The 25,685-nt window shown below is 37.9% G+C and overlaps 2 protein-coding genes across 7 annotated transcripts in view; one reads left to right on the plus strand and one right to left on the minus strand.

The window, feature by feature from the left end:
• Nucleotides 1-14,593, plus strand: part of CSTF3 (cleavage stimulation factor subunit 3) — a 71,266-nt gene extending 56,673 nt beyond the window's left edge. Inside the window, exons 11-21 of the mRNA XM_054585947.1 lie at nucleotides 521-630; nucleotides 1,003-1,119; nucleotides 1,380-1,454; nucleotides 2,886-3,029; nucleotides 3,402-3,504; nucleotides 7,129-7,198; nucleotides 8,258-8,453; nucleotides 11,074-11,227; nucleotides 11,917-12,011; nucleotides 13,248-13,308; nucleotides 13,764-14,593. Of these exons, the coding sequence (XP_054441922.1) occupies nucleotides 521-630; nucleotides 1,003-1,119; nucleotides 1,380-1,454; nucleotides 2,886-3,029; nucleotides 3,402-3,504; nucleotides 7,129-7,198; nucleotides 8,258-8,453; nucleotides 11,074-11,227; nucleotides 11,917-12,011; nucleotides 13,248-13,308; nucleotides 13,764-13,966 (1,328 nt within the window). The 3' untranslated portion in view covers nucleotides 13,967-14,593. The remainder of the gene's footprint in view (nucleotides 1-520; nucleotides 631-1,002; nucleotides 1,120-1,379; nucleotides 1,455-2,885; nucleotides 3,030-3,401; nucleotides 3,505-7,128; nucleotides 7,199-8,257; nucleotides 8,454-11,073; nucleotides 11,228-11,916; nucleotides 12,012-13,247; nucleotides 13,309-13,763) is intronic.
• Nucleotides 14,594-16,529: 1,936 nt separating this feature from the next.
• The window catches only part of TCP11L1 (t-complex 11 like 1), a 35,747-nt gene continuing 26,591 nt past the window's right edge, over nucleotides 16,530-25,685 (minus strand). For 3 of the 6 annotated variants that reach the window (XM_054585950.1, XM_054585951.1, XM_054585952.1), the window contains 2 exons: nucleotides 24,379-24,558; nucleotides 16,530-24,101 (listed from right to left, as the gene is read on the minus strand). In XM_054585950.1, the coding sequence (XP_054441925.1) occupies nucleotides 24,076-24,101; nucleotides 24,379-24,558 (206 nt within the window). In that variant the 3' untranslated portion in view covers nucleotides 16,530-24,075. Of the gene's footprint in view, nucleotides 24,559-25,685 lie in introns of all 6 variants that reach the window. The other 3 variants (XM_054585953.1, XM_054585954.1, XM_054585955.1) reach the window with 3 other exon arrangements.

The following is a 25,685-nucleotide window of genomic DNA, read 5'->3' on the forward strand; positions in this document are numbered from 1 at the left end:
TTGTATCTACTCCTGACATTCTTGCTTTTCACTTAACTCTCTCATCTGACCAGCTTCTATCCCTTCTTCAGGTTTCACTTTAGATGTCAGTTCCTTAGTGAAGCCTTTCTTGAGTCCCTAAACTATGTTAAGTCGTGCTGCTGTAAGTTTCAAGAGTACCCTGTATGTTCCTCATCACAGTACTTACTACTTTTTGTAATTGCTCTCTTAATGGGTTGTTTTTTTCCCAATATACTGCAGACTTCTTGAGTATAGGAAGTCTTATTCACTGGAGTATTCATGGTGCCTTTCACACTCCTAGCATATGGTGGTGCTCAATAAATATTAACTTAGTAAGTGATGGATGGATAGATGGGGCATGGGAGGATGATGGTGCCAGAAATCACTAAAGCTTTTTATTTCTAATTATCATTCACTACTGAGTGCCCTATCTTAGCTTAATAATTTAACTATATGATTGTATTGATAGTTTCATAAATAATATTTATTTTAATTGAGAGTTGTAACTTTCTTTCCATAGTTATGTTCGCTTATGAACAGTGCCTGCTTGTGCTGGGCCATCACCCTGATATTTGGTATGAAGCTGCCCAATACCTTGAGCAGTCAAGTAAACTGCTGGCAGAGAAGGGGGTGAGTATTCCTTTTGGTCTCTTTTGGTTTTTTCTTGGTTTGAGTATAGCAATAATTTGCTAAAAATGTAACACTGAATTTTGGTAATAATGAGTGTTAATAACTATGTCAATATGAATTTTAGTAATACCCTGATATGATTAGACTTCCTTAATCAGAATTTAAATATAGTGGCTTTTTTAATGTATTATGGTGAGGAATCATTTAGGGTACTTTATGATTCTTTTATTAAAATAATGGAATAAGTCTTTGAATGTTTTTAAAATCCAGAAATGCATATGTGTCTAAATGTATACAAGTAATGAGTATTTTATTCTTTTTAAGCTATATGAAAATTATTGAGAGTGAGCTTTTCTCTTTTTTTCCTTCAAGGATATGAATAATGCCAAATTATTTAGTGATGAAGCTGCTAATATATATGAAAGAGCCATAAGCACTTTATTAAAGAAGAATATGCTCCTTTATTTTGCATATGCAGATTATGAAGAGGTGAGTAAAAATAATTAGAACTTTCTTATAATTGGATTTTTTTACTGCAGAACTGGATTTTTTTCTGGCTGCCCCTTTGCCAAGAATATTGGTTTTTGTAGACAAAGATGATGCAAAATGAATACTTATTAGTCCTCAGCTCATTATATATTTATGCTCAAAGCAGGTTCCATTGTGGGGTGCAGCCTCTGGATTCCTCAGAGCTCAAATCCTGCTTGTTAAAGTGTATATTTATATCCACTTCTTCTCTACTACCTTAGAGTCGCATGAAGTATGAGAAAGTTCACAGTATATATAACAGACTTCTGGCAATTGAGGATATTGACCCCACCTTGGTAAGTAACATTACAAATCTCTTTCGTACTCTCAGTCTGCTTTAACAAACAAAAAAAATGTGTTTACATACAGTAAAATTCACTGTTTTTATTGTATAGTTCTGCGAATCTTGACCAATAACATTGAGCCATGAGACCACCAATTTAATGAAGATATAAAACATTTCAGTCACTTCCCAAAATTCCGTCATGTGACCCTTTGTAGACAACCCTTCTTTCCCAGTCTCTGGCAATTAGTGATCTGTTCTCTACTCAGTTTTCTTCTTTTAATGCAGCAATATGAAGCAGCTACAGTGGGGCTTTATCTATCTAATACCGTCCTCCTGATCATGATTTGAAGCCATTTATCCCACATAATTGTTGCATAAAAAATACTTCTTTTTAAAAAATGTAGGCAGGAGAAACAAACATCCTGAGAAGGGATTGGACAGAAATTCAGTTTCCCCTAAATTCTGCTCTATGATAATGGTTTTCAAAGCCCTGAGTTTCTGTAATAGCGCAATGGAGTTCTTTCAGCGGGAGGGGAAGGGGGACAGGCCAATGAATGGACTCTAGACCCTCTGCCTGAAGTCAGCTACAGCTATACCGCCTTTTGTGTTTGTTTATATTGGCATTTCACTGCTCTAATATTTGGCATTTAATAATCATTTTTATTTTTAAAAATTTATTTATTGATTTTAGAGAGGGAGAAACATTGATTTGTTTTTCCACTCATTTATGCATTCATAGGTTGATTCTTATATATGCCCTGACTGGATATTGAACCTGCATGCAACCTCAGCATATTAGGATGTTGCTCAAACCAACTCATTTACTTGGCCAGAGCTTAATAATCATTTTTAAATTCATTTAGCAAACTTCTCTGTACTATGCGCTGTGCTAGATTCCAGCAGTATAATGACAAATTAGATAGATTTTCTTTCCTCAAGGAGCTCCCAGTTCATTCATTTATCCACTTATCTGTCAATACTGGGTAACAGTTTGATGTCATGAAAACTGGACAAATAAGGCCCTGGTGTGTGTGGCTCAATTAACTGGAGCGCTGTCCTATAAACTAAAAGATTGCAGCTTTGATTCCCGGTCAGGGCACATGCCTGTGTTGCGGGTTCATCCCCAGTGGGAAAGGCAACTGATGGATGTTTCTCTCTCTCCCCCCCAGCCCATCCTTGCTTCCTCTCTAAAATCAATAAACATATCCTGAGGTGAGGATTAAAATAATAATAATAATAATAATGTTAATACCAGAATAAATTTGCTTGTGGATTTAGATAGTGCATTATCTATAATCTTAACTCTCTTATTTCTTGGGTATTCATAATTATTCTTATGCAGAAAAACATATTCGTATTGGAGTAAGGTAAGTCTGTTTTGGATGCTACACGGTTCGCATTCTACCTAATTTATAGAAAACAAATACTTGGTTTCGCATAGGTATATATCCAGTATATGAAATTTGCAAGAAGAGCAGAAGGTATCAAATCTGGAAGAATGATATTTAAAAAAGCAAGAGAAGATACCAGAACCCGTCATCATGTCTATGTTACTGCAGCGCTTATGGAGTATTACTGTAGTAAGGTAAGGGCTGAAATAAAGCATAAATAATTTCCTTCTTCTGAGATACATTAATTAAAAGAAAGGTATTCCTAGTTTCTGTCGTTAAGCTTTAATTGCTCATGCCATGAAAAAAGTCTAAGTGTATCTCCGTACAATTGCACAGAGCATTAATTCAAACCTTCACTGCCTGCTAATTTCTGCTTTATTAAACTCTGTATTTCTGAATCTAAACCCCCTTGAGTGGTTTCTAGCTCAGCAATTTATACTTCATTTGATTTTAATTTCCATTTAAATTCTTATTGTGCCTTTTCATGTTTAGGTATTACAGTTTTAATATCCTGTTGAGTATCTTTTCTGTTGTTTCATGGAAATCAGTACTTTGTTTACTTCTAGGACAAATCTGTTGCCTTTAAGATTTTTGAGCTGGGGCTAAAGAAATATGGAGACATTCCAGAATATGTTCTGGCCTACATCGACTATCTTTCTCACCTCAATGGTAAGTAGATTCTAGATCTATAATGATGACTTAATATTAAGCCATCAGTGTCATTCTCTGATACTATGTTGCTGGATTTTTTCCTTCTTGAATGTGTTATAATTAGGTCATCACACCAGAATCAGGTACTTGATAGACACTCAAGAAATATTCGTGGCTTGTCAACCATGAATTTGTATTTATTGAGAAATAGTAGGTGTTTTTTGACTCTGCAGAATGGTCTTGAATGCCTCATCAGTAAGTCCCATCAGTAGTAGGGTAAAGCCACAAATTTAGAGTTGGGAGACAGAGTTGTTGATGCTCATCTCTGACTCTGGGCAAATCATCTCTTGTGCCCAGTCTGGGGGAAGGGGTTAGAGGTGATAGGATAGGACAGACAAACAAAACTCAAGCCACCAAAACTCAAAGATGCTTAAGTAGTAAAGTAAAATGCTTTGAGGCTCCTGGGGAAGTGATTTCAAAAACATTATGTGTATTTAGTTTTTTATATTTTTACACTTCCCTGTTCTAATAATAATAATGGCCGTCCTCTGTTGTGTTCCTACCTAATACCAAGCACTGGGCTAGGAGGTTCATATGCACATGTATATATCTCATTTAGTTCAGTTACCCACAGTCAAGGATATGTATTTTTGACTAAAAATTATCTTATAAAAATTGATTTAAGAAAGCAATATATAATTATATGCTATGTAAATGATTATATAACTAGATATCACAGATATATATCAATAAAATGATAGTTTAAGAAAATATGTAGCATTTTATATACCTAAGCAGTAGAAAAGAATAAAGTTTAAATATGATTTTGTATTTCAGCTTAGTGATTCTACACTCTGGAAAAGGACTTAACTCTAAAAAGTGAGACACTGGACCATTTAATTAAAAATCCTTTTCTTGTGTAAAATTAATCTTCCTCACCAATTTAATTTTTTTTTGCTTTTTTAGAATAGTTACTAGTGTGTACAATATTTGCTCTTCTAAAATGGACATTGATATCTGATGTCAGCATTTTTGTCTATTAGATAATCCGTCACCACTCATCCATCTACCTATCTGTCCATTATTTATTCAGTACCTTTTGGTTACTAGGGTCTGAGAATGCAAAGGTGAATAGGACTCCATTCTTCCCCTCGGCATTCTCATGGTGGAAGCAGATGTGTGGATGTACTTATACCATCATCTGGTCCTAATTGCAGCATGAATTCTGGGGTGAGGTGTATATAAACTTGTTTCAGGTTTCTCACCTGCATACTGCTTACTATGAACAGTCACAGTAAGAGTACCCTTCATAAGATAGTTGAGGGGATCATATGGGGTTTGCATGTGTTTGACTTATATATGGAATGTGGTGAGCAAACTATATATAAATGTTAACGACTTCTGGGGGCAATGATAAAAAAAATGCTGAATTCTGTAGTAGAGCCCCAAATGAAAAATTAAATACTTTGGAAGCACAGAGAGGAGAGTATAACGTAGGTTCTGAGTACTGAGCACTTGAAATGTGGGTAGGCCAAAAGGAAATGTGGCACAAGGGCAAAATGCCAGATTTCAAAGAGTAGGTATGAAAAAGAGAATGTAAAATATCTTAATTTTTCAAGTAGATTGCATGTTAAAATGATAATAATTTAGATATATTGGGTTAATTAAACTAGATTAAAGTTAATTTCACCTGTTTTACTCTTAAATGTGGCTAGCAAAAAAATTGAAACTACAAATTTGGCTTGCATCGTATTTCTGTTGGACAGTGCTATCTAGAGGGTGTCATAGAGAAGGGGACAGGAGATGAACAGCAGTTTAGTCAAAGATATAAGAAAATGCATTATTCCAGAGAACAATGTAACAAGCAGTGGAAAGTTACATGGAATGGTAATGAATGTGCCTTGAGCAAAGCATGGAGCACAGCAAAAAAGAATAAAATGCAAGATTTACTTAACCATTTTTTTAAAGTACAGTATATTAAATTTAAGGTGAAAGCCATGAATATGGTGTCATCTTTGGTTTAATACATAATGCATTCAATACATACTATTTTTATTCAAAAAAGTTATTTTTCAATTACAGCTTACATTCAGTATTGTTTTCTATCCATTTTAAGTTACAGCATAGGGGGTTAGACAGTCATATACTTTACAAAGTGATCCCCCTGATATTTCTAGTACATAGCTATTACAATATTATTGATTATATTCCGCTGTTGTACTTCACATCTCCAGCATTCAATACATTTTTTAAAATATTTTATTTATTTATTTTTAGACATAGGGGAAGGAAGGGAGAAAAAGAGGGAAAGAAACATCAGTGTGTGGTTGCTTCTCTTGCACCCCCTACTGGGGACCTGGCCTGCAACCCATGCATGTGCCCTGACTGGGAATCGAACCAGTGATCCTGTGGTTCACAGGCCTGCACTCAGTCCACTGAGCCACACCAGCCAGGGCTCAATACATTTTTTAATACACGTTCAATACATTTTAAATCTCTTGGTTTTACTTCGTATGTGGACATAGAGTAAAACTGAATAACTACCCTGAGGCAGTAACAACCAGCTATTGTGCTGGATTGTTTTTTAATCCTCACCTAAGTAGTTGTTTATTGATTTTAGAGAGAGAGGGAGAAACGTCGAAATAAGAAAGAAACATCAATCATTTGCCTCCTGCACACACCCTGACCACCCACAACCTAGGTATGTGCCCTGACTGGGAATTGAACCTGCAGACTTTCAGACTTTTGATGTACTGGGTGATGCTCTAACCAACTGAGCCACCTGGTCAGGGCTCTGCTGGACTTTTTTTTTAAAACAGCTTTATTTAGGTATAATTTATGTACCATAAATGCACACATTTTAAATATACAATTCAATTATTATTATAATTATATTAGTAATAATTGAATTGGATTCTTAAATTTTAATAGGTCCATTAGAGCTTAGCAAAAAGTATCATTTTCCCACTACAGAGGACCTCCCAAGATTCATAAATTTTAATCCATTTCTGGTGACTATTTTTTTTTTTTAGAATTTTTTTTAAGAGTTTATTTGAGCCATACTAATGACATATGCCTGGGAGCAAGATCTCAGATGCTCCTCTAGTGACCATTCTTAATTCATTTACCATTTGCATATTTATTTACCAGTCTAGACATTATTGTACCAACACAAGAATTTAAACTTAAATATAGGGTAGTCCTGGTGTTGCAAAATAAGAAACTCAAGTATATCTAAATTTGAGCTTGCCATCCTTCACATTCATTGTATTTAAAAAATATCAATAGTCTGACACTTCTAATGTCAGGCAGATACGTAATTTTCATTATTTTTAAAAAGCAAATTGGATGCTGGACTCAAGTTATCACACTCACAGTTTTACAACTGCAGTATGCTAAGGAGGACTGAAGTACACATAAAAAGACCTGGCCTCTAGTTGTAGTTCTATTACTCAGTAACAGAGAGCCTGATCCACTCACTTAATTTTTTTGAACCTCAAGTTTCCTCATCCATAAAAATTTAGTATAATAATAATTAGCTTTCTGCACAGGATTTTTGTATTAAGATAATGCATGTGCAAATATACTGTTGAATTGTAAAACTGATTTTTTTAATATTTAAAAACTCTTCTATTATTGTAGAGGACAATAATACCCGAGTTTTGTTTGAACGAGTTTTAACATCTGGAAGCCTTCCTCCCGAAAAGTCAGGGTAAGCCATTGTGACAACTTGTTGGTCAAGTTCTAATGTGGCTTGTATGCTTGAGTTGTGAACTATGGAATGAATGTTTGCTTGTTGATGCCTTAGCAATTTATTGAGTATTTTTATATATCTTTCTAGTTTACTATATCCCTAGAAATTGATGTGAACAGATTAGTGTTCTGAAATGTTTGCCTCCCTTGGGAGCACAGATTTTTTTAGACTGAAAGTTTGACACAAACAGAAACAATGTGAAATAGTGATACAGTGGAAATAGTAAGGCTTTGGAGTCTTGGGTTCAAATTCCAGCTTAGGCAACTATGCCTTGAGCAGATTTTATAACTTTACCAATCCTTACTCTCTCATCGAGTAACAATAATACCTCCCAGTGGAGGATTTTTGTGGTAATTCTATACCTGGTATATAGTAGGCACTCGGTATATTACTTTAGTACAACAGTGCTGAATGACACTTAAGTAGAGTCTCAGAGAATTAATTTTTGCTTTTAGAATAGTGGTGAGGCATAAATTGATTTCCAGTGATCTGTACTAAAGGGAAAAAATAGAGAGCTTTTATATTTGTTTTCATACACTGAATGAAGAATGTATTCTACAGTATAATTCATGACTCTCAACAAAAATGGTCAAGGCACATTATTCAGGACAAGTTGGAGATCTATCCAGATTCCTTTTTCTATTCTTCCACCTACAGGTTACCTTTTCCAGGGTAAATTATCCTTCTTATTGACCAGAAAGAATAGGAACATATGCTAAATAAGTAAAAACTCACAAAAGGGCTTAAATACAGAAGTACTGAGGGTGAAATACTATGTCTATAATGTACTTTAAGTACTTAAGCAAAAATAAAACTATGACAAAATATTAACTGATTAAATCTAGGTAATGGTATATTTGTTACACTATTCTATTTTTCTATAGTTTGGAAATCTTTATGATAAAAAAGAGACATACTTTTTAAAAGGAAAAGAGGGAACTTAAGGTTTTTTTGTAAATGGACTCCCTACCCAAATTATCCTTTGAGAATAATTAAGTATTGATTATTGTCTTACAGAGAAATCTGGGCCCGATTTCTAGCTTTTGAAAGTAATATTGGTGATCTAGCTAGTATACTCAAAGTGGAGAAAAGACGGTTTACAGCATTCAAAGAAGAGTATGAAGGAAAAGAAACAGCTTTACTGGTAGACAGATACAAGTTCATGGATTTATATCCTTGCTCTGCAAGTGAACTAAAAGCACTTGGTTATAAGGTATGTACTTAGGATCAAGATGTGTGTAGTGTCCTGACTTTTCCAATGTTTTAGAATACCTCATGGATAAATGTCACTCTAAAGTCTGAAGTAGAAGTTAATCAAGTTTTAGAATAGATTTGCTCAGTTGGTTGGAACGTCATCCTGTAGACAGAAGGGTTGTGGGTTGGAATCCCAGCCAGGGCACATACTTAGGTTGCAGGACAATCAACTGATGTTTCTCTCCTCCCCGCCCCCCGGCCCTTTCCCCTCTCTAAAAGCAGTGAAAAAGTGTTCTTGGGTGAGGATAAAACAAAAAAAAAGAAGAGCTCAGGGATTTTCCTTGGATTTATGAAACATTAAGTATCATAGTAGTGCACAAAATGAGAGTTAAGATGATATTCAACAAATGCTTTCATTCTTTCCCTGAAATTGTCAATGCCTTATGTCTGGTGGGCAGATGGAGGTGTTGGGAGGGAAGTAAAGCAAAAGAAATCTGAATGTCATCTTAGGCATTATATTTTTTTCTAAGAGTTCTTAAAACTGACGAACGGCCCTGCCCAGTGTGGCTCACTTGGTCGGGCATTGTCTCGCAAACCGAAAGGTCGCCTGTTTGATTCCCAGTCAGGGCACATGCCTGGGTTGCAGGTTTGGTTCCTGGTTGGGGTGCATATGAGAGGCAGTCAATTGATGATGAATTTCTCTCCCTTTCTCTCTCTCATCGCCTCTCTTTAATTAATAAATGAATAAATAAAATTTTTAAAAAGATTAATGCATTTTAAACATGAGATCTTATCAAATGTAGTTTTTGTTACATATCTGTAGGTATAATGAAGACATATTACAGCTTGTCTTCATTAACACTGCAAAAGTACTGTAATACAGGTCCCTCAAAGAAATTTACTGATTTCTTTGAGGGACCTGTATCTTTAAAACAGTGCTTCTTCAGTGGGGCCCTTGGGAAATAAGTTTATCTAGGAGTGGAACTCCTCTGTGTAGATGACTGAGTCTTAAGAAAACAAATCTGGCTACCCAAACCTGTTCAGACCAGGAGGAAGAATTGATGTTTACATAACCCCAGAAATAGCTTTTGCTGAGAAAAACCATTGTTCTATTATTTCTTGATTTTTCTTTGTCATGTTAACAAAGACCAAGATGGAAATTCAGAAGGAGGTGTCCTAGATTGTCCCTTCAATTCTAACCAGCATTATAATGGGTGTACCTGACCATCATTCTCCGGGTCCTCACTGCCCTCTGTGGCCTGGCTCTCACTGTTCTGCCGTCCAAGCCAGATTAAAATATTTGAGAAAAATCACCCATGATCAAACTGTAGACCCTTTGATTAATGGAAGCCCCAAATTCCTATTCTGAACTAAGGGGTTACTGCTCAGGGCTGAGCAGGTTCTACTTCTAGTTTAACTATTTCTCAATGAAAAGCCAAAGACATTTTAGACTGTGTGGATTTATTAGAAAAGGTTATTTCAACTTTGCCAAGATGAAAATGGAAATTAAGTTAATGAAAATAAAGAGCTGTTTCCAAGTAGAACCACATCTTGAATATGAATTTTCCATCTTCTATTTCTCTTTCTACTCTTATCTTAAAAGGATTAATGTGCTTCTGTGTGTATAGCGTGAGAGAGGAAATGTGAGGAAAAAGTAATTCCCAACAGACCTGCTAATTGAGATTCGCCACCAACTGCATTTGAGCAAATTTTGAGGAACTGAAATGCTCTTATATCTCTTGATGGTGGCAAATGGGCTCTTTCAGTTCTAGACAGGCAGATTGACACAGGTTGCCCGTGGCAGAGAATCTTCTCTCGGGTAGGGTCTCTCCTAGTAGGTAGACACATGCCCCCTTTGGAGAGCAGTTCTCAGCCCTGGCGGGGCATTGCCCGTGCGCTCACATGAAGACTGCCCGTGGGTGCGAGGTCAGACAGGCCTGTGTTCCCGTTCCTCTCTCTGCTTCTTGGCTGTGTGACCTGGGAAATAGCAGGGCTTCTTGGACTTCAGTTCCTTCTCTAAAATGGAATTGTTACTATTGGATTCATCAAAGAGGGAATAAATGGCTAAAACTGTCTGACTAATAGTGCCTGCTCAATAAGTGTTCCTTCCTATAATTGTATGTTGGGAGTAATTTTTTATTTAATTAGTAAAATCTTATTAACTAGCATAATGAATAAAAATATTTTAGTTTTCATGAGGCAGATCCTCACTTAATCAAGCTTCTTCACTTAAATTGATAGATGTTCAATTCCAGTGGAAGACAAGTGTTGGGAAAATATTTTAAATTGGAGATTTCTTTCCAAATTACTCCACTCTCCTTGGTGCCCACTCTTAGGTATTTACCCACAAAAGCTTGTATCTATCTGACAAAAGTCCTACCTGGCAACAATGTGTCTAAATAATTCTTAACCAGGCTTGGGTAAGGCCATAAAGCACCAAATCTTTAGAGCCTTTTAACATTCCTTTTTGAGTATTTAACAATCTTTACTGTCATCACAATCTTGCTTATTCTTCTCCCTTCTCTCTTTCTGTGGTTTTTACCCAATTACTCAGTATATCCTCAAGATTGTAGAACTGCACGATTATACTCTATAAGTCCCTTTTTCAGGTTTAGGATTCTTCTGTTCTGCATTTTCAGGATGTCTCCCGTGCTAAGCTAGCAGCTATAATTCCAGACCCAGTTGTAGCTCCTTCTATAGTACCTGTTCTGAAAGATGAAGTGGATAGAAAACCAGAGTACCCTAAACCAGATACTCAGCAGATGATTCCATTTCAGCCACGACATTTAGCACGTAAGCCATGACTTTAGATCGAGTACTGATTTCAATCCAGAGGTGTGGGGGGCAAAGTAATGTGACCTTTCTATTGTAGGTTATTTATTAGACAGGGGTCTCTACAAGTGACTCGAATGTAATCTTTGAACTATGTTAAGAATGTCTTAAAGAAAAAAACAACAATAACAAAAAACTCAATGACCCAGATTCCAGTAACCCTTTCTGGCAGTGATACTTTGACAGTTTTCAGAAACGTTGCTATGTATAAATTACCTGTACAGCTGGAAACTAACTTCAGTGATGTTATTTGATGTTATTTATACTTACTGATGGGCACTAGTCCCTCTAGATCCTATTTGAACCAGGACCTTATGATTAAATATATTGTTGAATAACTGACCTTAAACAGGATTGCTGAGCAAATAACTTGTGAGGCTTAGAAATGGCATTTGACAAAAATGGACTTGAGTTTGGACCCTGGGCTGTCTTACGCAAAGCCACCTCCCAGTGGCCATGGGGTTGAGACGGCTCTCACTGTCTAACCCTCGAGTTTGGTAAAACATGTAACACACTAAACACAACTTAAAATGTCCAGAACAAAGCAACATAGACGTAGAACATCTTTATGGGCAAATGATTTATTTTAGCTGTTAAATGCACAGAAATTCCTGCAACCCACCTGATTCCTACTTTTCTTTCTCTTACAGCTCCAGGTCTGCATCCTGTCCCCGGTGGCGTATTCCCAGTCCCTCCTGCAGCTGTTGTTTTAATGAAACTTCTCCCTCCTCCTATCTGTTTCCAGGTTAGTTCACAATTTTCATGATAGATACTTGCTGTGTGTGTTATAGCACCTGTGTGCTTTTTCTCTTGTGTCATGGTAAGTGTAAAGTAGTGCTATTTTAACTTGTCAGATTATTGGGGATTAAAATTTGTGTTAGTGTCACTAATCATCAGAGAGATGCAAATTAAAAGCATAATGAGATATCACCTCATACCTGTCAGAATGACTATTAATAAATCAACAAACAAGTGTTGGTGAGGATGTGGAGAAAAGGGAGCCCTCGTGCACTGTTGTTGAGAAATGCAGACTGGTGCAGCCACTGTGGAAAGCAGTGTGGAGATATCTCATAAAATTAAAAATAGGACTACCATATGATCCAGCAATCCTACTTCTGGATACCTCCCAAAGAAATTCAAACACTAATTCAAAAAGAGATATGCACCCCTATGTTCATTGGAGCATTATTTACAATATCCAAGATGTGGATGCAACCTAAGTGTCCATTAGTAGACAACTGGATGAAGGAGATGTGGTACATACATACAATAGAATATCACTCAGCCATAAAAAAAGAATGAAAATTTATTTTGTGACAGTATGGATGGGCCTAGAGGATATTATGCTAAGTGAAATAAATCAGACAGAGAAAGACAAATGCCATATGACTTCACTTATATGTAGAATCTAAAAAACAAAATAAATGAACAAACAAAACAAACTCACAGGTACAGAGAACAAGTGATGATTGCCAAATGGGAGGAGGTTGGGAGATTGGATGAAAAAGATGAAGGGATTAAGAAGTACAAACTGGCAGTTACAAAACAGTCGTGTGGGATGTAAACTACAGCATAGGGAACCTACAGCATGGTGAGTAATATTCTAACTATGTATGGTGCCGGGTAGGTACTAGACTTATTAGGGATACATAACTTATGGGGATGTCACCTCATAAGTTATGTCTAACCACTACGCTGTACATGTGAAACTAATATATTGAATGTCCACTATGCCCTGGCCAGGTAGCTCAGTTGCTTAGAGCATTGTCTTGACACAAGGTTGCGGGTTCCATCCCCAGTCAGGGCACACACAAGAATCAGCCAGTGTATGCATAAATAAGTGGAACAACAAATGAATGTTTCTCTCTCCCCCTTTTCTCTGAAAATCAATCAATCGATCAAGTCAACTGTAATTGAAAGAGAATTCTAAATCTTAATAAAAATTAAAAAAATAAAACTAAACTTATTTATATCAAAATAGGGTCCTTTTGTACAAGTGGATGAACTGATGGAAATTTTCCGAAGATGCAAGATACCAAATAGTAAGTGGTGAAAGCTCCTCTCCTTAGAGTGAAATTCACATTGTCATCTCCTCTGCAAGAGAAATTTTTATTCTTTGCTACTGGAGTTTCCAAAACCAGCAAGCCATCTTGTAGACATACAAAGAAACCCAAGAGTGATCCAAACCTTCCTTGGCACAGAGACTTCTTTGTATTCTAATTTCACTAAGTACAATGTCATAAAAGCTTATTTTTTCTGTTCATTTGAATGTGCACCATGTGCACCATTAGACTTGGCTTATGAAAACAATTATTAATTTTAACAGCAGTGTTTGTCTTTTCATTTAATTATTTAGTGTCAGTAGTACTATCCCATGCTTTGTTAATAGCAGGCTATGAAATGAACTGTAAAGTATCCAAAGTAGTACCTACATACTCTTTCATAGCAGTGTAATTTTCAGCATCTTCCAAAAGTCCTTTCTGTTCTGTTTCAATAGCTGTGGAGGAAGCTGTGCGGATCATCACGGGCGGAGCCCCAGAGCTGGCGGTGGAAGGCAACGGCCCGGTGGAAAGTAATGCAGTGCTCACCAAGGCCGTCAAAAGGCCCAATGAGGATTCAGATGAAGATGAAGAAAAGGGGGCTGTCGTCCCTCCTGTTCACGACATTTATAGAGCACGACAGCAGAAGCGAATTCGGTGAAAGGGGTCAATACCTGCCTCTGAAAGGAAAACTGTTATCCAGGATTCCCATTTTTGCCTCTTAAGTCATATGTTTAAAAGAGACAATGCTTTGTTACAAGGTTCTTGGAAACAAAGTTGTATTGTCACTGGTGCCTCTATCATATGGTTCTTGAGAAAGAAAATAAACCAACCTGTGTGAATTTTAGAATATGGAACTTACACTCTGAGCAAAATTAGGTTTTCAGAAATGTGAGAACAGTACAAAATGGCAGAACCACATTTTGTTCCCTCTTCAAGGGTGTCTTGTATGTGCCGCTTGAAGACCTGTGAGTTTCAACAGTTTTATTTTAAAAACTGGATGGCTTATGATTGTAAAGCATTTTATCACATTTTTCTGAAAACAGTTGTTCTCAGTCTGCTTATGTAGAGTCCTGCCTTATTGTTTGTTTTTATTTATGGCAGAATGTATGGAATCTGTTTTGTAGTTTAAAATTTTAAAACAATCCTTTAAAAAATAAAAGGATCTCAAAAATGTCTTGCCTTCTGCTTTCATTCGGAATTTATTTAAAATAGCTAACTTATTTTATGTTACTCAGCCAGTACAGTTTAAAAATAAATGTCAGCCCTGGCGAGGTAGTTCATGGGTTAGTGTGTCATCCCAGTACTCCAAAGTTGCAGGTTCAGTCTCTGGTCAGGGCACATACAAGAATCACCCAATGAATGCATCAATAAGTGGAACAACAAATTAATGTCTCTCTCCCACTCCCCCCACCCGTCCCCTCTCTCCCTCTCTCCCCTTCCTCTCTCTAAAATTAATAAAAATAGAAAAATATCAACAATACAGTGAAGGGTCATATTTACTGTGTGAAATACATGTCCTCCTGGATCTTTTTTGATACTAACTGGAAATAATGAGGGAATCCATTTTTAAGAGGCATATTCAACATTTTAGAAAAATTCAGTACTTCCCCCAATTAACCTGAGGTAGATTGAGATATTTTATCATCATCTCTCTTAAAAGCAATTTGCGGGAGTTCTTTAACCACTCACTGTCTTGTTCTAATATAACTATATTTCAGAAGGTCCTCAGTGCTCAAGAACATTGTTTCATAGATAGCGCTAAAGAAAACTAGCCAATTAACTAAATTTAATTACAGGGAGTATACACTTGTCATACAAGTAAGTCCAAAGCATTAGGTTTTGCTTTTTAGTTACGTTACCTCCTCTTGACTCATTTCTAGAAAATCTATACAGAAAATTAGTTGAGACTAAGGGTTGTGATTCAGAATAAAAGCAAAATATCAGGGAAAAAATGAAAGTATTATGGTTATAAAGAAACATATTGGGTACACTTAAAATTTGAATTCAAATGTGATTATATCTTAACCTTATGTTTTAAAATCATATTCAAATACATAAAACTTTAAAATACAAAATTTAAAGTTGAATGAAGGTTATTGAACCATTTTCTATATAAACGTATATGCAGTGAGGTTATGTTTATATAAGTGGATCACAAGCATGTGTCTACTGGTTTTTTCTCTAAGCTAAGCTACCTCAAAACAAAGTCTGATGGCTTTCATTCAGGTTTTGTCACTCTCAAATTCACTTTTAGGGCTGTGCGAGTTTTTTATATCATGGTTATCAACAATCTGAAAGGCACAAGTACCATATAGCATAGATCTGAGAATAGAATACAAAGGTAGGGAATTGCTTTGAAGTGCTCTCTTTGGACAGTGTTTTGAAGAAGACAAAATGGTTTCAAATACCCAGAATGGTCTATAATAGTGTTTCCATGAATGAGAAAGTGACATGAATGTGCATGAGAAATTATTTTTTTAGCATTGTAATACAGAGAAAACAGACTTGTTTCACTTAGAGAAAAGTGCTACTAAGTACTATATATATTATAATTGCTCCTACCGCATTTTTTTCTAAGATATTTTCCCCTAGAAATGATCTGATCTTTAAACACAAAAAAGATTTATTTCTTGTTAGAAGAAAACATTTTCTAGTGTTCTAACTGCTACAGACATATATGAATTTTTAATATGATTCTGTCTGAATATTTGACACTCCTGTTGTGAACACAGCTGTAGCACAGTGTTAGAAATCTGAACTTACTTTTGGAAATCTAAAGTGCAGACTCATGGCACAGCCAGTCCTACATGTCCAAGGACTCTGGTATCTCTATTGCTGGACCCAGGGAAATTTCAAAAAAAAAAAATCCATATTTTTTCTTTTTATAAAAACAATGAGCCCTACCTGGTGTGGATCAGTGGATTGAGTACCAGCCTGAACCAAAAGGTTGCAGATTCGATTCCCAGTCAGAGCACGTACCTGGGTTGTGGGCCAGGTCCCTGGTTAGGGGTGTGCAAGAGGCAACCAATCACTATCTCTCGTACATCATTGATGTTTCTCTCCCGCTTTCTCCCTCCCCCTTTCTCTAAAAATAAATCTTAAACAAACAATGACAATATCCCTACAATTCTAGAACTGGATAAAATGTAAAGACTAAGTCTTTTCTAAACAAAAATCAGTCAAAATCTATGGCCTATAGCAGTAAATTTCAAACAAGGTTATGCCTGTGTTACCACACTTAGTACAGTAAAAGGTCCTAACTACCTGGTAAATGTAAAACAACAACCAAATTGTACTACTGGAAAAGAAAGAAAATACACAGCATTCTGAGCTTGGTCAATAATTACAAATTTATTTGGTAATTTTATAACCCTCCATCAGCCTTAATAAGTAAAACTAAGAGTTCATTTACACAGTAGTAAAAGTATAATAATCATGTTCCTAGATTTTGTTTTTTTATACTTCAATTCCCAAAATAAACTTCATTAAAGTTGGTAGTTCTTCCTTGACTGTGACATTCAGCAAGTAAAATTATGTTTTTTAAATAAAAATTTCATGAGTCTTGAAAGATAATTCACACCAAGAACAAAACTCGGGTACCATGTTACTGATTTAAGTAAAATCTTAAATATTCAACAAGTGTCAGCAAGTATAGGGAATAAAAGTCAAGAAAAACAATTCAGCAGTTTACTAAAATTTTCTTCCCTGTCTGATGACCCCTCACTAAAGTTCTACTCTTGAGCATAAAGACGACAGTGCTTTTAAAAGCAGAGGTGGTTTTACGAAAAAAAAGCAGAGGCAACGTGAATGAGAATGGGGAAAATAGAAGAGGGGTGTTACTTCAATTTTAAGGTTGCTTTTAAGCTAGAAGTTGCACTTAAAGGAGGTTCTCAATGTTTAGTTCAGATAAGACAAACCTAAATATGGTGAAATCTGACTATTGCTCCTAACTCCAAACACGTCTGATTTCAAAACTAAATGAAACTCCACCAGACTGAGCCTATACTATAGATTAGCTCTAGTTCTTAGGTTCACAAGGCAATATAATCAGATGTAATAGAAACTCATACTAGGGGCAGTTTTAAGTAAAATTGTGCCTGTCAAAGTTTCTGATGCTTATTTTCTACGACTCCAGCTATTTCTGCAAGTATCAATGAACATTTACTAGGTTAATAGAGTTTATTGGGTTCAAAGGCTTTCCCCTTCCCTATCCGATCAAGTTGCTTTAAATACTATGAATAAAAGGCTATCTATTAGAAATAGTTATATAATAGAAAATGCAATTTAAATTCACAACTGCAACCATATTATAGTTCTTTATTTAGGTTATATTTTCAATGAGATAATGCCTTTAAATGAGTGTCATAGTCCATCATCCACTATGACTGTCATTCATTCATTTCTTCAAATAAGAATATAGAGGGGAGATGGGGAGGAATCACAAGTGAAAGTGGATGATGGGAGATAAGAAAAGGTAAGACTGCAGCTCTAGTACAGAAGAGATGGTGGAAGAAAGCAAGTCTTGGGACAGGCAAGGAGGAAAACTTTCCCTGTAGGCCTATGAAATAGGCTTGACCGAAGGCAGGTTGAGTACCAACAGTTGAATCTATCCCACTAACAGATGTGCACCTACAGGTAGAGCGTTATATGCTCTCCGTTGTTAGTAAAGCAATTTTTAGTCCTTTTCCATGTACAAAGCATTCTAACATCCATTATCAAATTTAATGCACACAGGAAGAGTGAGTTGGTAAACGTTGCCATTTTACAGATGAAAATTCTGAGTCCCTAAAAGACTGGCCAATATCACGAAACCAGTAAGAAGGCAACAGAGGAAAGACTCAAACCTAGACCTTTTTCTAAATCAGGAGCTTTGTGCCCAGTCCCACTGCAGTCTATTAAGTTACTCAAGTCAGTTGTGTCACAGAACGTCAGACCTGGAAAAGTCAAGCCTAGTGCTTGTACTTTACAGGTGTTGACAATGGGTCCCGATTTGCGCCAGCTGGGACATAACAGCAATGGGATCAGAACACTGGTTTCTTGACAGTTCCCATCTTTCCACTTGACTGTCCTGCCTCAAAATTAAAAAATGCAAATGTCATACACACAAGTCAGGGCATGCCAAAAAGTCACTGGAAATGAAACCGCAAACACCTATTCCCTTTGAAATTCATCCAGAAAGCTGGGGCAGTGGCCCTCTCTATTCCCAGGAACTTGAAGGCTTGGAGAAATGAAAGTAAGCACTGCCACAAAAACAGACTTGCTGAATGGTCCCTTTAGAATTGTCAGACAGTACCTGCTTCTTACATGTCTAATACGTCAAACTTATTAGTAACTTTTCTTCACAGAGAAAAAAGTCCTTACACATCTGTCGACTGCATTTAATTGGTAAGACATCCTATCTGTGTGGTTCTGACAATGTTTCCGCAAACCTGTTAGGCAGGAAATCATGTCAAGTCCAATCTATGTGTAGTAAATAGAACTAATTTCATTCTGAAGGATAATTTATATGCCATAGGATATTTTGTCTTGGAGGGAGAGCTGGAGAGGAGTCACATGTAGACACTTAACAAACATTTCCTGAGTGACTCAATGAACTAAGTGAATTTCCCTGGCCCTCGGTGATAACCCTATAAGATCCCAGGAAGAAAATTAGCTCACTTGTCTTCACAAAGCAACAATAAAACAATTCAATATAAATACTGTGTTTCTGAACTTTGCCTCCTTCACACTTGGCTTTTGCCACTTGTAGAAAGAACATCAGTGAAAAGAGAGAGGGAGGGGCGGGGGTGGTCAGAGAGTCTGTGAAGCTCCCTGTTATATAATGTGCATTAAGATTTCAAGCAAATTTAACTTTATCAATTTAGGAACTTAAGAGGGAAAACAAATCTTGTGAGTTAACTCATACAAAAGAAGGCAAAAAGAATTGTTGAGATTTAGAAAGAATAACTATAGGAAGTGTATGCGTGGTCAGCTTCCTCTCCTTCATTCTTGCAGGGGGAGGGAATAAAACCTCAAACACTCAGGAGGCTGAGGCTGGCAAAGGAGCACCGCCCCTGGGTGCTCAGGCTTGAAAGCTAACATCATACAGCCCATAAGCAGCACAGCTGCCGTGGTGCAACCTTCACTACAGAACCAATTCCAGAAGTGACCCCATTGAATACACTAGAAAAGATGTGATTTTGGTCTTTAAAAGTTCTACTTACTGAACTTTGATCCCTTTCCAGGGTCTTGAGTCTAAACTTTAAGAATATGACTTCTGACCACATAATGCAGCATACATCTCTGACTGCAATAACAAAACAAAAACAAGCAAAATGTGTGACGTGTATTTGGAGAAATTGCATTCCCCCACAATATAACCCTTCAAGCCTCTGACACATGGTATCACTACACAGTCTTTGGCAGGGGTGTCCAACCTGTGGCCCATGGGCAGCATGCAGCCCAGGATGGCTGTGAATGTGGTCCAACTCAAAATTGTAAATTTACTTTAAACGTTGAGATTTTTTTGTTATTACGTGTTGCAATGTATTTAATGTGTGGCCCAAAACAACTCGTCTTCTTCCATTGCGGCCCAGAGATGCCAAAAGGTTGGACACGTGGTCAGTGTTCTCTAGCCACTTCCAACCCTGTCCCTTAATCCACACCACCCCTCACTGCCTGTTTCAAGGTATCTTTTAATATCATCCTTCATCTCATTGTTAACCCATTCATTGTTTAATGTTATTTAGTTTTTGTCTTTATGGATTTTCAGTTCTTTTGGCAGGGATTAATTTATAGTTTCATGCCATTATGGTCAGAGAAGATACTTAATATAATTTCAAGCTACTTAAATATATTGTAACTTGTTTGTCCTAACATGGTCTATCCCAGAAAACATTCCATGTGCACTTGAAAAGAATGTATTTTCTGCTGCTTTGGGATGAAATGCTCTGAAGGTATCAGTTAAATCCATCCGATTTAGTGTGTCATTTAGGCTGCTATTTCCTTGTTGATCTTCTGTCTGGAAGCTCTATTCATTGATGTCAGTGGGGTGTTAAAATCCCCTATTATCACTGTGTTACTGTCAATCTCTCCCTTTATGTCCATCAAGATTTGCTTTATACATTTAGGTGCTCCTATGTTGAGTGCAAAAATGTTTACTAGGGTTATATATCCTCTTGTTGGATTGTTCCCTTTATCATTATGTAGCGTCCTTCTTTGTCTCTTACGATAGCCTTGGTTTTAAAGTCTATTTAGTCAGATATAAGCATTGACACCCCAACTTTTTTTCATTTCCATTCACATGAAATATCTTTTTCTATCCCTTTACTTTTAGTCTGTGTGTATCTTTTGTTTTGAGGTGGGTCACTTATAGACAACATATATATATATATATATATGTATATATACGTATATATATATGTATATGTATATCTTGAGCAGAGCATTTAAGCCATTTAAAGTGATTATTGATAGGTGTGTATTTAGTGCCATTTTATTTTTTTAACTATGCTCCTGTTTGTTTGTTTTCTTCTCTTTATCCTTCCCCAAAGAGGCCCTTTAACATCTTGTAATACTGGCTAGGTGATAACAAGCTTTTTATTTCTCCTTCAATTCTAAATGATAACCTTGCTGGGTAAAGTAGTCTTGGTTGTATGTTCTTTCTTTTCAGTGCTTTGAATATTTCATGCCAAACCTTTCTGGCCTGAAATATTTCTATTGAGAAACCAGCTGACAGTGTTATGGGAGATTCCCTTGTAGGTAACTGTCTTTCTCTTGTGGCTTTTAAGTTACTTGTCTTTAACCTTTGCCATTTTAATTATGATGTGTCTTGGTGTAGGCCTCTTTGGGTCCATCTTGTTTGGGACTGTGCTTCCTGGACTTATGTGTCTTATTCCTTCACCAGGGTAGGGAAGCTTTTAGTCATTATCTCTTCAAATAGGTTCTCAATCCCTTGCTTTCTCTCTTCTCCCTCTGTTATTTCCATGATGAAGATATTGTTACTCACCTCATTTAAAAAAATTTTTTTGCTATGTTTTTTTCTACCTTGTCTTCCAAATAGCTGATTTGATTCTCTGCCTCAACCAACTTACTGTTTAACCCTTCCAGTGTATTCTTCATTTCAGATACTGTATTCTTCACTTCTGACTGGTCCTTTTTCATGCTGTTGAGCAGTCTTAACCATTATTTTCAACTCTAAATCTGATAAGTTACTTGCCTCCATTTCATTTAGTTCTTTTTTGGAGATTTCTCCTCTTCTTCCATTTAGGGTCTCTTTGTCTCCCCATTTCGACTGCCTCTTTGTGTTTCTTACTATGTCTTAGATAGATCTGCTATCACTCCCAGTCTCTGTGGAGTGGCCTTATGTAGTAGGTGTCCTGTGGGGTCCAGTGGTGCAGTATTCTTGATCACCTGAGCTGGGTGCTCCAGGAATGTCCCTTGTGTAGCTTATGTGGGCCATCCTGTCCTAATTGAGTCTTTTTCAAAAAAATTTTTCCCTGTGTTGAATCTAGACGAGGGGAAGTCAGGGAGAAAAAGGAGTGGAACATTGATATGAGAGAGGAGCTTTGATCAGTCGCCTCTTGCACACGTCTGGACCAGGGACTTAACCTACAACCCAGGCACGTGGCCTGACCAGGAACTGAACCAGCAACCTTTTGGCTTGCAGGACACCCAACCAACTGAGCCACAACGGCCAGAACACAATTGAGTCTTGATTGCTATTAGTCCATTTGTGCATGGGACTGACCCTCAGGCTGGCTGACCGTGAGGCTCAAACCCAACCATGACATGTGGGCTCCTGTGCAATTGCTGACCACACGAAGCATAATTCACCTCCACAGGGTTTGGCGCCTACCAAGATCTCCCTTTGGACATACCACCTGTTAAGCTTATTGGATCCTGCTCTGATGTTGACTGAAGCTGGTCAATGGGTGTTAGTTCTGGACCTCTTGGAAGGGACTCTGGTGCAAGCCAATATAATACGCTGCCTGTGACTGGCCTTCAACAATCTGTTTGAAGTTACAAGCGATCTACAGTTTGTGGCTGCCTCTGCTGGGCCTGGGTACAAGTGGGAAAGACCAAACTGTGCACTAAAGCTGGCTTTTACCAGCACCGGGCCCGGGGGCAAGCCGGCGAAAGTCCCAAGGCACTGGATGATCTGCCTCCACCTCATGGCTTCCTGTTAGGCTCAGTCACTGAAAGGGTCTCTGGCTGTACTCCTCAGCAGGGCGTAAGCTCCACAGGCTGGGGTGAGAGGGAGTTTAAAGGACAGGGCTATTGCTTTCCCACAGGCTGATGACACAGGGAGGGAAGTGTTCCACTCGAGGAAGTATGGGAAATGATTCAGCACAGGGACCCTGGCAGCTATCTTTTCAGCTCCCTCCCTAGAGCCACAAACCCCAGACTCTCCTCATGCAACTTCAGTCAACTCTGCCCTCCCTCTGCCAGAGCCCAGGGTGAGTGGCTGCAAAGGAAATTTTATGTGTTGGCTCTTTAAGAGGGTGCCTGTGCCTCTTGCAGCCTCCAGTTTCGCTGGCGGACAGAAACCCTGCAGCTTTCCACACCAGATGTTATGTGGGCACCTCTTCCCGGCTCTGGTGTCCCAAGCTGGGGAGCACAGCTTGGGGTATAGACCCCACACTCCTTAGGGAGAACCCCTGCCCTTGCAACTGAGATATCCCTCTGGAACCTCAGCTGCCACTGTGGAAGTGGGGCCAGCCCCTTTTGTGTCTCCGCCCTCCCTACCAGTCCCAACGTGGATTCTTCTGTAAATCCTTGGTATAAGACTTCCTTCAGCTAGTCTTTAGTTGTTTATTCAGGATGACTGTTCTATAATTTAGTTGTAATTCTGGTTTGGTCCCAGGAGGAGGTGACTGTCACTTTCACCTACTCTGCCACCATCTTCGATCTCTGTCCTCATTGCCTTTAATAAAGGGATTCCTTGCATTATTTCATCCCCTGCTGTTATGGCAGTTGGGGGCCACTCCAACAACTTCATGGCTCTGCTTCTACTACAATGTCTCTGTTTGAAATACACATGCACATGGACGCATTTTACTTTTTAATAGAACAGGTCATCTATGAGACCCAAACTCCTCTTTTCATCACAAAATATGCCAGGAATTCTGGACACTGAAGTTCCTTAAAAAATACTGCTCAATACCCAGGGATTTCTATATGACTTCCTTATCAAAGAAGTAAATGAGTCCATACTATTTTTATCTGAAAACACTTAACTCTAATTCTGGAATTCTAATCCAGTCACTACATCTGTGCATTGTATCACAGTGACTTTTCAGTAAAAACTCCAGACATTTATTTCCTTTTATAGTACATTAACACATATTTAAAAATATATATATTTCCTCAACTTTCAAAGCTTAAAAGTCAAAGAACTTCCTCTCTCTAGATTCCATAAATCATAACTGGCACCATCCAGGCTCAAGAGTAATTTCGTATAAAAGAATAAGCTTTTTAAAATCAAGTAACTCTTCTCCAGAACAAAAGGGCCTGGGGGTCTGCTAAGTCAGGTGGGGAAAAGCAATAAATAGGGGCAGTGGGGGGTTGGCAGTAAGACTATATATAGCCCTTCTAACACAAAACGCCTGGAAGGAGGCGGGGTGGGAAGCTGTGTCAGAGGGGCAAGAGTCTAAACAAGGTCATGGCTTATTCTCTTCCATTCGTGGGTGTCTGAAAGAAAAATTACCCAGATAACAGAAGACAGGTCCCCGGCTCCCAGGAGAGGCAGCCCCAGCCATGACAGAGACCGGCGGAGACACACGGCAGTCAACCATTCCAAAGCCGGGTGCTACCTATGAAACTCAAGACAACAAAAAGCTGCTTTGATTTGTAAACTTGCACTCAGAAATACAAACCCTCAAAATAGAATTCAGTGCATTTTTCAACAAGTCTTTTCAACACTGACGCACAATAAATATTCTTCCTTTTGGAATCAATGCTATTAAATAGAAATGTACTAAATAGCCATTTTCCAAAGCAACATAATAGTTGAGAACAGGTATTCTGAGTGGAGTAGATAATACTGCTGCTGCAGGGAGCATACAGGTTAGGAGCTAACAAGGATCTTACTGAGGATTGCATCATAGTAGGGACTGAAGACCATCTTGTTATAGTTGACCAGGCGAACGAATTTAATAGCGACTTCCTCCAGCTCTTTTTGGACTGGACCCAGTCCCCCAGGTACTGTGGGCAGCGGCTTCTGATGACCCGAGGCAAGGCAAGTTTCTAAGAAGGCCAGAATTCGGGAATCTGTGATGTGAAAGAAAGCAGATGGTTGTTTCTCGTTCAGGGTGACTTTACAAACTTCTGATTATGCTTCAGTTTTTAAGTTAAACATTACCTTTTCAGGAAAGGCTTTCCCAACCACCCCCTGGATCAAGTACCTAAAGCACCATGCGCTTCTGAACAGTCATCCCATTTGTAATGTTTCCTCCCCGCCTCTAGATCGTTCATTAGTTTCATGAGAGGAGGAAAGATGGCTTATCGTGCTCATCATTCTCTCCCCAGCATCCAGCTCAGTGCCCGGCGTGAAACCTGGCCCCTGTAAAAGCTCAAAATACATTTGAAAAGCAAGAACAAGTATATGAATATAAAAAGGGAGACTAGAGGGTTAACAGGTTCTGCTCTCTGAGGAACAAGACATATGGAGACCAACACTAATCTTGCTGAAGATCATACAAAAAGTGGGACAAAAAAATAAAGCCGGAATTACAAATTCAAAAAAGAAAGAAGTGTCCTAACTGGGTGGCTCAGTTGGCTGGAACGTCATTCTGCATACACCAAAGGTTGCGGGTTTGATTCCCAGTCAGGGCACATACCTATGTTGTGGGTTCAATCCCTGCTCAGGGTGCATACAGAAAACAACTGATCAATGTTTCTCTCTCACATCAGTGTTTCTCTCTGTCTCTCTCTCCCCACTTACCCCTCCTCTCTCTTTAAACTCAATAAACATATCCTAGGATGAGGATTAAAAAAAGAGAAAAAAGAGAAGATTCCAGCGCTGTTGGCTTGTCGTCTGTCTTTTCCCACTAAGCCCGTATGAAAGAAGCATGAACTTCCTTCTTTGATGCCTATAATGGAAGGCCACGGAACTGGGGGCATTTATAAAGTTGTCCTACTTTGAGGAATAATTTAGGTTGATGCTTTTTTAGCCCATTCCCCTCAACAATACTTCTGCATTCTCCTGTGTATCCTCATCAGCCAAAAAACTGTGTGTATAAGCCACATTTCTTAATAGGTTTTATTACAAAAGCAATAGGGACATTTATAATGAATGGGCTTTTTCACACTTCTTGCCTACACCCTGCCCTGGGGAACCCTCTCAGATGCAAATGACTTCCACCCAGCAGAACACACCAACAGAGACACTGCTGGCT

This window comes from Pteronotus mesoamericanus, unplaced genomic scaffold (genome assembly GCF_021234165.1).
Source record: "Pteronotus mesoamericanus isolate MK-2021 breed Mesoamerican mustached bat unplaced genomic scaffold, CSHL_Meso_final contig_90, whole genome shotgun sequence".
Classification (NCBI taxonomy): Eukaryota; Metazoa; Chordata; class Mammalia; order Chiroptera; family Mormoopidae; genus Pteronotus; species Pteronotus mesoamericanus.